Source organism: Rhinoderma darwinii, chromosome 4, assembly GCF_050947455.1.
Source record: "Rhinoderma darwinii isolate aRhiDar2 chromosome 4, aRhiDar2.hap1, whole genome shotgun sequence".
Classification (NCBI taxonomy): Eukaryota; Metazoa; Chordata; class Amphibia; order Anura; family Rhinodermatidae; genus Rhinoderma; species Rhinoderma darwinii.
In genome coordinates this window covers 353,696,040-353,713,497 of record NC_134690.1, presented here as the reverse complement: position 1 = coordinate 353,713,497, position 17,458 = coordinate 353,696,040, and the positions used below count along the sequence as shown (strand labels likewise).

The 17,458-nt window shown below is 36.3% G+C and overlaps 1 protein-coding gene and 1 long non-coding RNA gene across 4 annotated transcripts; one reads left to right on the top strand and one right to left on the bottom strand.

The window, feature by feature from the left end:
* Positions 1-691: 691 nt before the first annotated feature.
* On the bottom strand, positions 692-14,489 carry LOC142761312 (uncharacterized). Of its 3 annotated transcripts, none has more exons than XR_012883605.1 (6): positions 14,195-14,489; positions 12,208-12,328; positions 7,427-7,512; positions 5,249-5,371; positions 3,650-3,825; positions 692-975 (listed from the first exon to the last, which is right to left on the bottom strand). It is a non-coding gene; the product is annotated as an uncharacterized LOC142761312 (long non-coding RNA). The 3 variants fall into 3 exon arrangements; XR_012883604.1 differs by lacking the exon at positions 7,427-7,512 and adding an exon at positions 5,468-5,538; XR_012883603.1 differs by lacking the exon at positions 7,427-7,512.
* A 138-nt stretch (positions 14,490-14,627) lies between these two features.
* On the top strand, positions 14,628-16,898 carry NKX2-4 (NK2 homeobox 4). The gene is made up of 2 exons (XM_075864495.1): positions 14,628-15,104; positions 15,270-16,898. Exons 1-2 carry the CDS (start codon positions 14,735-14,737, stop codon positions 15,935-15,937), a joined length of 1,038 nt encoding a protein of 345 aa, XP_075720610.1. The 5' UTR covers positions 14,628-14,734; the 3' UTR covers positions 15,938-16,898.
* The last annotated feature ends 560 nt before the right edge of the window (positions 16,899-17,458 follow it).

Below are 17,458 nucleotides of genomic sequence, written 5' to 3'. Positions count from 1 at the left end.
GACACGCGTCTGGACAGAACTAGACTACCAACTAGACATTTTCTGTGTCGTTAATGGAAATCACTTTGAACATTTCTAGTGTATAGAAAAAACTTAGATAGATAGTTTGTATTTTCATGTTAATAAATTTGTGTTATGTTCTCTCGGTTATGAATACCGAGGCTATAATTTTGCATCATCCTTTTCGAATCACCCTTTATTTATATAAGGTATTGGGGTACACTCACTTTACAGGATGTTTAATCCACTGTTTTATTCAAGCTCTTCCCTCTTTCAAAGTTTCTACCTAAAATCCAGAATTTGTGTTAGGTAAATTTTGGGAGTTTTGTCAACACCGGCACTTATAGATATAGACTTATGTGGTATATATGAATTCCATGCGTCCTACACTTTCATTTTAAAAGGTGTTTTCTAGGTAAGTGATCATTTTGCTTCACCCATGAAGGTGATGGGTGTCAAATTGATAATGTTCCCGGTGTATACTGAGCAATATATGGTTATTCAGGTTTTATTTGTACATGTCAGAAGTGTTAAATTGTTCTGGCTACCAGAGGAGCAAAATGTCCAGAAACCCCTAACAGCGTTAAAGTAGAACCAGCTGAAATTCCCCAGTCAAATCACATCGAGAATCACTTCAGAAGATATTTTAATACAAAATTAAACAATTTGAATCTTTACACATAAATATTTGAACGTCTTTTCTAACTTTATTTTGTAGATATTGTAATCAGTGTATTATATACAATTCTGTTGTTTCTTCTAATGAATATATTACATTTTACCAATAAAAGGCATATGTCCAAAAATTTCCTGCGTACAGTTTTCCAGTTTTCATGCATGTGTACTCATTAGTCCAGTCTGAAATTGTGAATATATTCTCAATTTTTGCCACATGAAGTACAGATAGGTCAGAATTTGGATCGACCATTTCTGTCATCTCTTCTTGTATATCTCCTTCACTTTTTTTGTTGAATCCTTTAAAAAAAAATATCAATGCTAACAAAATAAGTTTTACCCATTTTCATTAGTGTTAATAGCTTTTAGGACAAAACATTGGGGTAGATTTATAAATGTAAAACTGGAATAAGAGTCTCTAAAACATTTCCTCATTCATGTTACTAAAACAACAATCATTTTTTTAAATATGCCACTTAAAGAAGACCTTGCAGCTATGCTGACATGTTTGTTTCGTAAATACTTGTATACCCCAGGAAAAAAAAATATTCTAAAAACATCTTTACTCTACATTGTACCATTTCTCCGTTATTCCTCCAGGAAATATATAAATAAATTGAAAATTTGGGATTTTAAAATTCTCCTTATCAGAATGTGTAGGGACACGCCCTATTGACAAGGGGAATGGTATGGTTACACCCAGATGTAAGTTTATTCATAGATTTCCAGGCAGAATAACAGAGGAACAGTTTTCTAAGAAAAGGTGTTCCAGAAGTTATATGTAATGCGGAATGCAAATATTTACAAAAACAGGAGCGCTCAGGGATTTCCACCCAATATATAAACATGGCCATATATTAGTGAGGCTTCGTTCACATCAGTGCTAAGTATTTTAATCTACTTCCGTCTTAGGAGCAAAAGAACACAAAAACTGAAGTGCCGAAGCCAATGTCATCATGAACACTAAGGCCACGTTCACACATTTTTTCCACTACAAATGTTGGTGCAGATTTAGGGGCAATTACGCAACGAATATGCAGCAACATTTGCATATTTGACAGGTAATTCAGATGTTGCAGATATCACAGCGGACTTACCGCAGATTTCAGTTTTTGCATTGCAAAGGCTGAAATCCGCAGTGAAATTCTGCTGCTTCTCTGCAAGATAATGAGCATGCTGCGGAGGGAAAATTCTGCACCGCAGCCTAATTTCCGCACGGTTATTTTCCGCAATGTCTGAACCAAGTTTCCAAAAAATGTATAGAAACAAATGTAAAAAACAGACTGTCCGCAGTGGAATACAACAGCAATTCCGCCACGTCTGAACGTGGCCTAACAGTGCCTGATGGAACACATCCACTTTAAAGGGTTCCATTTGTTTTCCGTGTGGGTGTCTGTTGTTTAACCCTAAGAAATAGAGCATCATGCTGTACTATTTCTTCCAGAATTTTTCGCCAAAACTGTGACGGTGGCCCCTAATGCAGCCTCTGACGCAGATGTAAAAAGAGGCTAAATTTGACGTTAGAGCAGTAACCAAAGTTTGGCAATTATGTGATATTAACTAAAAAGCTCATTTAAATGTGACAAACAAAATGGCTACACCTACTGTTGTCACGTTTGCAAAAATAGCCACCACAACCTAACATAAGAGAGCCAATATCTCTGACAGTAAATAAAACCTAAAAAAACAAAGTTTGACCACTGCTCTAACATATGATTTACTTAAATAATACAGTTTTTTGATGATTTATTCGTACTGGGGTTGGCCTTGTCAAGTAGCTATGCCCATCCCGTCTATACATTAAGATGTTAAGGGTTCTCCCAAATGCCCTGCTCTAGGCACTGTTTCTATTGGGTTTTGATTATAATTATGCCCTTTACACAGTTTAGTGTATTAGGTTATTCTACCCTGTAGGGGAATTTAACAATAATGGGCACGGAAAGGTGAGAAAGTACATAGGTGCCCCCGTGGAGCGTCTTGAAGAACATATGGTTTTGCTGACATGTTAGCAGTAAGGCTGGGTTCACACGACCTATTTTCAGACGTAAACGAGGCGTATTATACAATACGTCGGCAAACATCTGCCCATTCATTTGAATGGGTTTGCTGACGTACTGTGCAGACAACCTGTCATTTACGCGTCGTCGTTTGACAGCTGTCAAACGACGACGTGTAAAAATACAGCCTCGTCAAAAGAAGTGCAGGACACTTCTTTCAGACGTAATTTGAGCCGTTCTTCGTTGAACTCAATGAAGCACAGCTCAAAATTTACGGCTGTCAGAGAAGCCTCGCAAAATGCGAGGAAGAGCATTTACGACTGAAACGAGGCAGCTGTTTTCTCCTGAAAACAGTCTGTCTTTTCAGACGTAAATGCCTGCTATCGTGTGCACATACCCTAAGGCTGGGTTCACACTACCTATTTTCAGGCGTAAACGAGGCGTATTATGCCTCGATTTACGCCTGAAAATAGGGCTCCAATACGTCGGCAAACATCTGCCCATTCATTTGAATGGGTTTGCCGACGTACTGTGCAGACGACCTGTAATTTACGCGTCGTCGTTTGACAGCTGTCAAACGACGACGCGTAAATTGACTGCCTCGGCAAAGAAGTGCAGGGCACTTCTTTGCAACGTAATTTGAGCTGTTCTTCATTGAAGTCAATGAAGAGCAGCTCAAGATTTACGAGCGTCACAGATGCCTTGCATAATGCGAGGAGGAGCTTTTACGTCTGAAACGAGGCAGCTGTTTTCTCCTGAAAAAAGTCTGTCTTTTCAGACATAAAAGCCTCTCATCGTGTGCACATACCCTAAAGCTTTCTTCCACGCATGTGAATTGACAGTTTCGCCATAAGGTATTGTCTTACTTTTCATTTCTTTTTTTTTAGGCTTTGAATATTTGAGGGGTCTGTCCTTTATTGAATAAAGTTTATAACAGGCGTAGCACAGCTCCCACCACTAGAAAACAAGAACTTTACCCATTATAAACAATGCATAGCATGGGCATCACCAGATTTCAGTGGTGTCTTCTCATGATATGTATTCCCTGCCACTTCACCGCTTCACCACAGCAAAATGTTGAACTGGGAAGGTGGTCTCAGAAGACATCAACTTCTGGGAAGGATATTAGTAGTGTGAGACAGAGTAGTTAAGTCTAGGGATACATGATAAGACAAATTACATAATTAATAAATTACATTAATATCATGATTGCATCACAATCACAGTGATCATGTGACTATGACAACATTTCCAACACAGAAACAAGGAACAGCAGGTGACATCATGTTATCGGGTGACATCATGTTATCATGTTATCGGGTATTCCCAACTTTGTTATGGCATTTAGCTGAGACTGAATCCTTCTAATCCATGATGCATAAAGGGATAGTTTCTATCAAAAGTGTTGCAAACCGGAAGAAGCTCATAACATAACTATCAATATCGTATAACATCTCAGTCAGTATTTAGTACATATGACATAATAGAGGTCAATTTACATTTTATAACCTATACAGTGTAATACATGGATACAGCAGACATTATATTGCATTCAGCCACAAATTAAATATATATCAACTCACTTATACATTACATATATACAAATATTTTAAGCCCATTATATCCTTTTTTTTCTAGGAGATCAGAAACCTTAAGTGCTGGGCAGCCCGCCTTGTCTAATAATATAGGCGTGACGAATAGGCTGTATGCCAGCATGGTGCCCTACATGTAACCATGTGACTGAATTTAAAAGCTCTATCTGTGTGCAATGTTAATACTAAGCAGGTACCCCCTACATGAATAGAAGGCATGATAGTGTCTGTTCATCAGTATATTGCACCTGTGTAATCTCCCTCTATGTAGCATTGTGGTTTATTTGCGTTCTGCTGGGAAGTGGTGTGTGTACCTGCCCTTGTGAGAGAGTATGGCCTGTTCAGTGATTTTAAATTAATATAGGTTTTTTTCAGTGATTTGTCAGAAAACTTAAGTGTACAATATGTCTTCTGGATGAAGTAATGATTTATTTTATTCTTAACATAACACTTTCAAGTTTCTGTCCAAGGGTAGATAAACCCAAGAACATGTGCCATGTAATGCCCAGCCTATAGGGGGATTATATTATTTATACTCCAATAATTTGTATGTTTCTTTTACCTTTTTAATACAAAATAATTTCCATTACCTCCAATAGAGAATGATCATTGGTGCGATGGAGGAGAACCTCAAAAATATGATACTGGAACCTTTAATGGCTGTTGTGTTGCATTTAATGAGACTGTGATGTCATTTGATAACGCAATTTACATCGACACCCACATTTGCCTAGCCCTAGCCTCACACTGATTATGTTAAATTTAATAATGAGTTAAAAGACACTAACAGGTAATGCACAGATCAAGTATAAAGGCAACATAAACATCAATAGTTCTAGTTTGGCTTTGTCCTTTCAATTTACGTTTTTATTATGGTAATATCTTTCCATTCATATTAGTCTTAATTTTTGTGATATTTAGAGACCACTAATAGAGTTACAGACACAGCACTTGTTGTGGGGGACAATAGCTGAGGACACTAACCTCCACTTAGACATAGCATGGAGCTCCCCCAACTGGTGTGGTTCTCCTTCCCTGTTAAATGAGCCTTCAAGAAGAGGAGTAAACACTGATCGCTGTGTTATTGCAACCATAAGAATGGAAAATCTGGATTATGAGGAGAGAGAGAAAATACGTTTACAGGAGAAGAAAAGGAGAGACAGAAAATATTGGAATGCAGCCGGAAGACCATAACGTTCATACCGTTTCCCGTTCCTGAATACAATTGCCGATGATCATGGACAAGGTGGAGTAAGGATCCATTCCTAGTTTCTCTGTGAGGTCAATGGTAATTTATTAAATCCATGAGAATCTGGTTTAATGTCTTGCAAGTGTAATAACAAAATCAATATATTATGGAGGTTATCATTTCTGCCTTTATAAAGTCTTGTAGAAAAATGTAAACAATGATGTAATAGAGAAAAATCCAAGAGACACATTGAAAAAACTCTGTACCTCCTATGAGTCCAAAACGGCTTAAATTACCGAATAAAGAAAATCATTGATATCAGGTAACGCCGAGGAGCACTGAAGTGGTTGAGCAGTATATGTAGAATGCATAGAAATACAATTGAAAGTAAAGGGAATATTGGATCTTTTGTTAATCAGTTAAAGGAGAGGACTATCTACCACAGTGGTGGGACAAGCTCTGTTGATGCCAAAGGTGGTGGTTTCAGAATGTGCCTCACCAACCTCTGTCCCTGATTGATAGTTTTCGAATGGACAATAATATATTTAATTTCCTCTGTTTCTCCTCTAGTCACTTATCCCTAGAGATTTTATTTATACATTGCTTTTAAAAAAAAATAAACACAAAACAAAACATAAATTGTACCCCTCCCCTCCATGGCGCTCTAGGCAACCACCGATTCTGACTTCCTTTTTTCCCACCCATAATCTACCACAAACTTGGCCATGTTTCCATTAGTTGCACTCTATTACAGTGAACTATACAAGATGTGTATTAATACAAATAACATCACAAAACACTAAGGGAATATTCACACGTAGCAGTTGAGGTACGGTTGCGGATTTTACAGGTGAAGCATGTTGAATAAATGTGTTTCAGCTGTAAAAACCGCAACTGCATCAAAAAACGCTGTAAAACTGCATGCATTTTTTATGTGGTTTTTAACCACACCCCAAACCTAAATATATCCTTAAGATGGTATCCCAATATTCTACCATGGAATAGCAAAATACTGTTGGTAATGTGATGCACAGTCAGGTATAGTCATTTGAACAATGTACCGCAGGAACAGTAGATGGCTTTAAAAAAAGGCTTAGATCATTTCTGAATGTGTAGAATTTTTGTTTCATCCCTTCCCTTTTTCCCATCCCTTGGTTGAACTTGATGGACATATGTCTTTTTTCAACCGTACTATGTAACTATATATGTTGATGTTGGTTTTGCATCGAATGGTAATCAATAATACACAGTTCATTCAGCTAGTATTCCTTGCAACTGGACAATGTACTGGTCAGAGCCACAAAGTCACAAAGTCAATGCATTCAAATAATTGCAGGGTGTCACTCAAAAAAAATGCATACGATGTGGTCTGTCACAAGGCTTCTCCAAAGGCTTTTCTAGAACCCTTTGAGCCAGAAGGCCCTGCAAGTGTCAGGAACCAGTGGCCTTCCTTCACCAAAGATTAGGGAGAGCCCATTTTGAGAGCTTAACATTCTAGGTTTGGCTCCCCAATAACTTAGATGTGATAGTTTACAGGTGGATCCTACGTGTCAGAGACATGCAGGACCCGCTGTCACTGAACTCGTCTGGTCAGCCGGACTGACGGATTCAGTGAATAGCTAACGATACAGCTGCTCTGTATAGAGAATACAGAGCAGCTGTATCTAAAAAAGTAAAACTAATTTTTAATAAAAAGTACATAGCCTTTAAGCCAGAAGCTTTGGTCAAACAAGGGTGAATACTCTCAAAAAATAAAGTGGAGTGCAGGACAAAGAACCATCAATCAGTGGAATCCCATCCCCAGTGAGTTCAGACACCTCAGAGCATGCGCCTTTGTCCTTTTGCATCTTGCACTTTCCGGCGTACGATGTGGAATGCCTAGGCACACTGGAAAGAAAAGCTTTATTTGAGGTGACGGTGGAAGTTTTGGAGGCTTTAAAGGAAATATATGGCCCATACATGTCGGTACTTACCTGTTGAAGGCCCTCTATTCCACCTGCCTGGCTGGCTGCCTCCCCGCATGGTTCTCTGAAGCTTGCTGAATGTTTGGAGGTAAAACCTGTATAAAGGAATAAAAATTGGGCTTGCCGAATATAAAAGATCTGGAAGGCTATATATTGACCTATGGGTCTATGAATAGACTGCTTACCACTATAGATCCTTACAAAAATCAAGGATCTCTTTATTGAAATGGAGGGAAAAAAAACCTGCTGCAAAATCTGGTTCCCCAATATACGAGGGTCATCCTCTTGTAATGAGTACCATACTATATAACAAGATTCTTTTCAAAAAATTATTTCCAACCACATGAAATGGGAACTCTGGCCATGCCAAGGATAAAAAATATATATTGTCAAAAACCACAAGAGTGAATACAACCCAGCGGTTTTACTGAAATTCTTTTGAAATAATATATATACATTGTGAATGTTATCTATCCTAGGAAACTTGATCTATGTACAGAAGTTCCAATTGTATGGTTTTCCTGGCCAGGAGATTTTCTTTTAAAATTTGTGTATATGTATATTTATACTTCCGATTATATCTGGAGTTCAAAATAAAATACTTTTGATAATTTTCTATTAACCCAAGAGTGCCTAGTCATATTTCTGGAATATTTTTCTTTTCTTTTTTTCTTTTTGTTTTTCATAATTTCCTATCAGAAATGGCACCATGCTATATTATCATTGCATTTTTGGGTTTTCATATTGGGTATGGTTTAGTTATAACCACATCTTTTTCTATAATCATTAATTAAAATGCCCATAGACACAAGGTTAAAGATGGCCAGATGAGCATTTTTGAAAAATAAATTTTATCAAAAAGACATAATCAATCATAGCAAATGTGAGATAATAGAACAACTTGTAAAGTCCCCTTCACATATATCCTGCCCTCCCACCATGAGTAATACAGGAAAGCTGCAGGAAAACTGATGACAAATCTCATCCCATAGTTTCCATTGGCATCAGTTGTGTTGTGAGACGTTTCCATGTGCCGGACAGAAAAACGTTGCATGAACTGTTTCTCTGTCCGGCTATGGATATTGTGCGCAACCTGCACAAATTTGTCATCAGTTGTGTCCAGCTCAGGTATAAAACAGCCAGCCGGACACAACTGATATATATATGTGAACCCAGACCAACCTGAAACATGTCTACAGTGATTTTAGAATTTTACATTGATTAAACCCAAAAGCCACTGATCAAAAGGATTAAAAATAAAAATAAAAAAAATAATGCAACAGGGGAACAAATCAGAAAGCAGAAAATGTCCAAGCAGCTTTCCTCCAGCTCATTTTGTTAGGCGACATGACATATTGGGGGACAATTATTAATATTGCACATAAGATTTTACCAAACATTGCAAATTTTACAAAATGACACACTTGGCATTATAAATTTTGCACGCCTTTCTAGGCATGTCAGACATATATCTCTTCCTTAGGTTACCTCATGGCTGGCACATATGTACGTTAATCATTTGCACAAAAAAAAAAAGTCTCACTTATGATATCTCTTAGCCATATACTTTCTCTAGACGCTTTTCAAATGAAAGTAGGCGTAACATAAGTTCTCCATTTGGCTTGTTAGCCATTTTTTGGCTTATTGTGTGATAGAATTCTGCCTCATTTTGCATAGCAAATCTCTCACCCCACCCCATTTATTCCAATTACATTTTAAATATTTTCTACTCTGGGAGGGGCTTAGTAGTCACATGACTTATTGACAACTGACAACTGTGTAGGAGAAGTCAAGTAATATAATTATCATACTGTAATAGGGAATACAGAGAGCACAAAACTATTGCCATGCACACTTAGGGTAAGGCCACACGGTGTGTCGTTGACGCGGTTTTGCTGCGGTTTTGTTGCGCTTGAAAACCGCATGCGGTCAACTGCATGCGTCTTTTATCTCTGTAATGCTGCAGTTCTGTTGCGTTTTTAAAGGAAATAGTTTATGGACATAGTTTTCCCCCGTGTTGAAGTTTGTTAGGTGCTGCCTGTATATAGTTCATTACAAGGCATTGCAGAACTGTTAGCAAAAACACAGGCAGTTCAGCAACAACTTTGGCAGCGCGGTCATGAGCTGCATGCGGTCGGACATTATGATGATGCAGTTAACTACACTAAAAACACATTGTAATATAATAGCAGCAGTCTGTCCAGAATACAAATTTCACCATTGACTTCTATTGAAAAATTACCTGCTGCAGTTTAAAAACGCAACATAAACGCACCGTGACCGCATCGTGTGGCCCTACCCTTAGAGAGAACATTCTGACATGATTTCCTTTAAATTTCTTTTAATATGGTGTCATTTTGTATTTATTTATATTTGCCTTTTAAAGAATCTGTTGCAATGTATTAAATAAACTCATTCTAAACCTGGCATTTAATACAAAGAAAATTATAAATTTTAAGTGGAATTTTATTGACTTCCCCCCCCCCCCCCCCATTCTTCATCTTAAATCTAAGAATTTTCTCACAAAATTCAGTTCTGAACCTATTATACAGGGATCGCCCACTTTATAGGAACTAACCACCTGGGCATCAATAAACTAGCTCAATATAGACAGTGGCCATCTTTAGAAAATGTCATGTTTCCATGACTACACAATTCACCCTTTACCATAGGCTGAAAATTGGCTTAGTGATTAACCAAGACTTTACAAGTAGTCACTGCACTGGTCAGGAACATGTTTAATTGCGGCATTGCCTTTGTTTTCATTTTCCAATTATAATACCAGGATTAGACCAAAACCTCCGTTTGAAATTTAAAGGATCTTGCTGTAATTGCTGAACAATTACATTTAGTGCAATGACTACATTTCCGAAATTGGATTTAATTGCTTCAGAATTTATCTGTTAAGAAATTGATATCAGATAAGCATGATAGATAGATAGATAGATAGATAGATAGATAGATAGATAGATAGATAGATAGATAGATAGATAGATAGATAGATAGATAGATAGATAGATAGATAGATAGATAGATAGAAAAAGAAGAGAAGCACCAAAAGTCGGAGATATGGGTGCAAGCCTCAGGACCTCGACTTCTAGTCCCATAAACATATATTCAAAAAATAGGCAGCACTCCACATAGTTTTCAATTGAAAAAAAGGGGTTTTGTTCACCCATATAAATGCATTTGTACAGGTGATGATAGATAGATAGATAGATAGATAGATAGATAGATAGATAGATAGATAGATAGATAGATAGATAGATAGATAGATAGATAGATAGATAGATAGATTAGATAGATAATGACGTAGATGTTCTGGTTCTACCTCAATGTATCCCTATATATATATATATATATATATATATATATATATATATATATATATATATATATATATCAGTGTTCATCAGTACTATTTATATCTTATTTATATATATATATGTACATACATATATATATATATATATATATATATATATATATATATATATATATATATACATATATATGCATATTTTTTATATATATATATATATATATATATATATACATATATATGCATATTTATATATATATATAGAGAGAGAGAGAGAGAGAGGTAAATATATAGATAAATAGTTTTATTTAATTTCAAATTATTTTTCCTAATGTATCATTCTATGTCTGTTAGGTATAATCACACCAGAGAACATAATCGACTGACAAGAAAATAATAGTAATAATGACGATTATAATGATGCAGATGCGTTATATCTCAGAGCTGGAAATGTATTGATCTATCTATTGCCCTGTCTATCTATAACTTTGTATCAGCTGCCCCAGAAACTGCCCAAACCTTTTTTCCTAACACAAAGCTCAGAGTTATCAAGAAAATTAGAAAAAAATAGGAGTCGGTGCTTGACCTGAACTGGCGGCAGAACCAGAAATTTAAAAACGCGTCATTGGAAATCAATAGTTTCCTTCATATTTTTTTTTATTCAACTGATATCATGAATAATCATCAATATACTAGAACCTGGTAATGAAAACCAGTGAGGATTCACCATGAAAAATTCAGTACTAGATAGGACCAGTTTATTGCGCTTTATTTTTGTATAAAATGTACTGTGCATTTTCATTTATAACAATAAAAACAGTAATATATGTATATATTATGACAAATATTATTATGATCATTATTTTTATTATTTGTATTAATAAGCAAAGACTTTAAGCCTCTCTCCTGTGAATGCAACTACTTGTTATCAATCGTAAAACAAGTCACTGCTTTGATTTCATGTCTATCCAAAACCCTACACGTACAGGGCATTAATGCATATATACACCAAATATCAAAATACATTTAAAACATATTATATTAAATGGAAACATGTATGAAATAGATAACTGATGATAGATAGATAGATAGATAGATAGATAGATAGATAGATAGATAGATAGATAGATAGATAGATAGATAGATAGATAGATAGATAGATAGAAAGATAGATAGATAGATAGATAGATAGATAGATAGATAGATAGATAGATAGATAGATAGATAGATAGATAGATAGATAGATAGATAGATAGATAGATAATTCTAAATTGAGACTAGCTTAAAAACCTATAACATGAATGTGTGAAAGAAGATACAGATTTTCTTTCTGCACCTTGGCTCTCAGGATCAATGTTGTGATGACAGTGTAATGTGATAAGACAGGACATATATATGACTATACCTTCATACATACTGAGGATCCATGCAGTTATATAAACATAAGACACTTAGTAGCTATACTTACTGTTTGTATGGAGCCACAATAGGCTCCTATCCATGAAACATCCACTAAATTGTAGCGTTGTTGAGCCGAGGGCATGTGCAGCATACAGTTCAAAGTGCTTACCATGACATGGCACAGGAAGCTGTACACGAAGAAACAATGCAGAATATTGAAGGCAGCATTGTAATAATGGCACTACCAGTGAAATATGCTCAAGGTCCAATCTGGAACATATAAAGCTTTATGAGCTCCTAAAATTAAAGAGTTAAACCCTTAATGGGTTGAACCATTGAGCTGTCTTCCTGGCACTTAGTAAAGTAGCTCTCAATATGACTCAGGCCTCCTGAGTACTCTCTGACCCTCTTACACATATCTACAGAACCCCTCATGTACAGAGATACAAATAATGAGAGCAACACACACCTTTTATTTGTAGTTTTAAGTAGCTAAAGATGGGGGGAAAAAAATCTCCATTCTTCGCTCATAAGGACCCATTAACTATATTTTATCATGTGCTTGTTACAGAGCACCTATGCCAGTCACAGCCCCTCACTCAGCCCACAACATAAGCCTAAACACGTCCCATCACCCATATCTGTTCTTCTGAACTCAAAATATCCAAAATATCTGTACTGCACTACTGAACTTACTGATACACAGCCCTATCTCCCAGAGCATGGGGTCCTCTGAAGAGTCTCCTACTGAAGTATTTTCTAATAAAATAAAAAAAGTTTGTCTCTAAAATCAATTATACTAGGTCAGAATAATGTTGTTGTTGTTGTTGTTGTTGTTGTTGTTATAATCATAATACAAATAATAATATTATTGTTACAATTATTTGTATTATTATTTTAAAAACTCTTGAGGACACCGCTGGTATGCATCTTGGAGACTTTACATCACTTATAACCGCCGGGATTTCTTTCCTTTCCTGAAAGGACAACCTGGAAAAGTATGCAGGATAGATAGATGGACAGTATAGAAAAAGAAAGACAATATATACATATATATGAGTAGATAGATAGATAGATAGATAGATAGATAGATAGATAGATAGATAGATAGATAGATAGATAGATAGATAGATAGATAGATAGATAGATAGATAGATAGATATCAGATACTTTTCCTAGACACTTTTCGTAGACTTAATGTTATTGTTATTATTATTATTATTATTATTATTATTATTTTTGTTTTTATTATTTGCCATTAAAATGTTATGATAGATACGTTAATAAATTCACATAGGATTGGAAAAAGAAAAAAAACTTATTTTCTTTTATTAGTTATCTATAATACTGTACAGAACATGCATACAATTTAGTCACATTATTCACTCTAGTGCCATAAATACCCAAGGGATATAGTAGATAGATAGATAGATAGATAGAGATAGATAGATAGATAGATAGATAGATAGATAGATAGATAGATAGATAGATAGATAGATAGATAGATAGATAGATAGATAGATAGATAGATAGATAGATAGATAGATAGATACTTCTCCTAGACTCTTTTTATTTATTTTATTTATTATTTTTTGCCGAGAAAATGATATTAAAACAGTATATTAATGTATTTTCCTGCTGCTTTACTATGGCATGAAGTCTTATAGTTGTATTGTTATACTTAATTCATTATAAATAGTATAAATTATTTATCATTATTATTAATATTATCAAGTGAACCATACATTGCTCAAGACACGTGGGCTAGATGTGGGCATGTAAATAATTGTTTGTTATGTATAGAGGGGGAGATACATAGTAGATACTTTACAGATGTTACAAGAAGACAGCTGCTGGGATGTTAATGCGTGGAAGTCACACACCGCTCTTCTTAGGGGACTGTGTAAAGTAAGTAAAGTGAAGATTCAATATCTAGATGACTGTGAAATGTGCCCTGAGTCTAGACAACTTGTTGCTGGTAGTGTAAGTGCCAATGCTTGCTCATAAGACATAACATTTTAGTGGCTACCACATTACTATGAAAACAAACTTACATTTTGGGGTTGAATGTTCTTCTTGGTGTCTCATAAGACTTGACGTTCTGTACAAGGATCCATTCTTCTGCATGGTTTAGTTTCTCAGCAGGTAGCGATGTCAAACTATTTTACCATTACTAGCAGGTGTCTACTCTTGTTTATTCATAGATGTTGAGAATTCTTTACATCCCTGGCCCAGGAATGTGTTTCCAGGAATGGCTCTAGCTGGCTTACATTAGGGTCTTCATTAGGAAAGTAACTGCATCTTTAGTCAATTATCTTGGAAATGTGTGAATGAGTATTGTGTGATGGTCTCCTGTTGCCCCTCCCAGGCCTCCCCCTTCCCTCCCACTTCAGTGAGTGCTGTAAACCTGGCTACAGGCTAAAATAAACCCGAGATAAGAGAGCTTAGGTCTCGCCTACTTTGTAAGGCGATCAATCGGATCTCAGACGTCCTCCAAGCACTCTCTTACGTAGACAACATCCATAAGGAGAAAGAATTGACACTACACAGGGCTGATCAGATCATCAGTTTTTTACCTGCTTGGTTGCTGAACCATGTCGTTGAGCCCAAAGCATACTACACCTTTTTCAGTGACCGACATCCTGAGTCCCATTGAAGAGACCTACAAGAAGTTTGGTGGCATGGACAACACTGGAAACCTGAGCACCTCTCTAGGAGCCTATAGACAATCTCACGTCTCCCAGACAGGGATGCAACAGCACTCCATGGGCCATAATGCCACAGTGACCACCACCTATCACATGCCACACAGTGTTTCCCAGTTTTCACATGGTGCAATGGGTGGCTACTGCAATGGAAGCATTAGCAATATGGGAGACATCTCTACTTATCAAGATACCATGAGGAATAGCGCAGCAGCTACTGGCTGGTATGGAGCCAACCCAGACCCCAGATATTCAACAAGTAAGTACGACCTTCTATTGTATTGTCTTGTCCTATGCATCTTGACCAATGTTGTTTTAGTTATATGAATATCTAGTATAAATATGTTATGTATAAATATCTAGATCAAGTGAAATGTTAGATGAAGGACTTGCAATGTCAACAAACTAATCGCATGTATGTCAGTTTCTAGATTTATGGGACCATCTACTGGTATGAATATGGCCGGGATGGGCACTTTACAAGGTATAGCAGAAGCTGCCAAGTCAATGGCTCCTCTTCATGCAGCTCCTAGAAGGAAGAGAAGAGTCCTTTTCTCTCAGGCTCAAGTATATGAGCTGGAAAGGAGGTTCAAGCAACAAAAGTATCTCTCAGCACCTGAAAGAGAGCACCTGGCCAGCATGATCCACCTTACCCCTACCCAAGTAAAAATCTGGTTCCAGAATCACAGGTACAAGATGAAAAGACAAGCAAAAGACAAAGTCACTCAACAACTTCAGCAAGAAGGTAACCTGTGCCAGCAACAATCACCTCGCAGAGTGGCAGTGCCAGTCCTTGTCAAAGATGGCAAGCCGTGCCAAAACAGTTCCAACAGCTCAACAACTGGACAACAAGTAACACAGCAACAGCAAAATAGCTCCAATGGTGTATTGTCTTCTTCTAACAGCTCTGTCCATCAGCACCAGACTCAACAGGTTAATTCTTTAAATCAAGCTCCAGATTTAGAAGAAATGTCCCCTAGCCCTCAATCTCTCCATAATCAGGTGGCCAACATAGCACAGATGGACACCTCAAGTGTAGACTACAGCAATGGCATGGTCAATCCTGGCATGCTCTATGGAAGAACGTGGTGAGGCTAAAGCCCAGTTCATCTGGATTCACCTACAGGTCAACAGCTACTGACCGTCTATTCTTTCCAGTGGAAGTCTGCACCTTTATGAGGGCTAAAGAACTGACCTTTAGTGATGACATGTAATCTTTCTTTTTTACTGTAGACTGCAAAAATTGACAATAAGGTTTGGCGCAGCTGTAGTAAAATATTAAGAAGGACATCGCAATCTGATGCACATGGTTATCTGCAGAACTGAGTGATATTTCAATGAAACGTAGCAAGAAAAAAAACAGGAAAAAAGAAAAAAAAACACAAAAATGAACGTTTATATTTTTCTTATGGCAAAATAAACTAATAATGTGACAATATTTTATTGACACAACTACTAGAGAGACTACAAGAGACTCCTTCAGCTCAATACATGACAGACTGATCAGGCTGTTACTAGGTGTTTAATAAACTTTTCAAGTATAGTATTTTATAGACATGCTCTTTACAGTATTTTATAGATTTTTTTTATTGTTAATTATTGTTTTCGGATGTTATGTGTTCAATGAAATAATACAACTGTAATAATATTTATAGACTCCGTAAAGTAGCTGCAATGTATTGCTGAGTATTGTATATTTTATTTTTACATATTTTAGTCATTTACATCATTAATGTAAAAAAAAAAAAAAAGTCAGAACGTGTCAAACCCCAAATATAAAACAGTCAGGAAGTTTTTATTTCTAGATTAATTTAATTTAATGAAATCATTTCTTGAAAGTCAATACCCAGCAAATGTATGAATGCATTTTCATTAACAAATATTTAATTGGTTGTTATAATATTTGAGGGTTTCTTTAGTGAACTGTCATGAATCTGTCCCGTATTTATTATTATTTTTGACACTTCTGCATTGTTTTAATAACTTCCATTGGTTGAATTTGTTTTGTAAATGTTTGACATGTTGTTACCATTAGCGACACTCAAATCTAATTATTCAGACACCGTTAAATAATAATTTAATTAATAAAAAAAAAAGAAACTAACTTCAGGTGCATGTCTGATGATTTTGTAGGTGCAATTGTTTATTTTATTTACTTGCATTGTATTTCCACCGTGACAGGTTTCATTGAGTTGTAGACTTGGGCAACTCATTCTTTTCAAATTCGACTACTATCCGACCAACATATTTGGAAAAGTTATACTGTATTTCCGTATGTATCATCACGACATTCAGCTCAAGATGTCGAGTCCCGTGTCATACATGAAAAATATCAAATAAACCATGTTCTTGGTGATTTGCATGGGATGTGACAATGCTGTGTAATCGGGAGCCAGATGTATTAGGAGGATGATCATAGTGGACCTTAATGATGATGATTAACCTCTGTAGTATATGGAAGCAGGAAAGCAGGTGCATTGTGCTAGGAAAGGGGTTAATCTTACATAAGGACAAATTCCAGGCAGAATGTAGAAGTTGTGGTGGGGGTATTGAGGCCATGGATCTTTGTTGCTTTTCAGCAGACATGCCTGTAAGCTTTGCAGTTCAGATCTT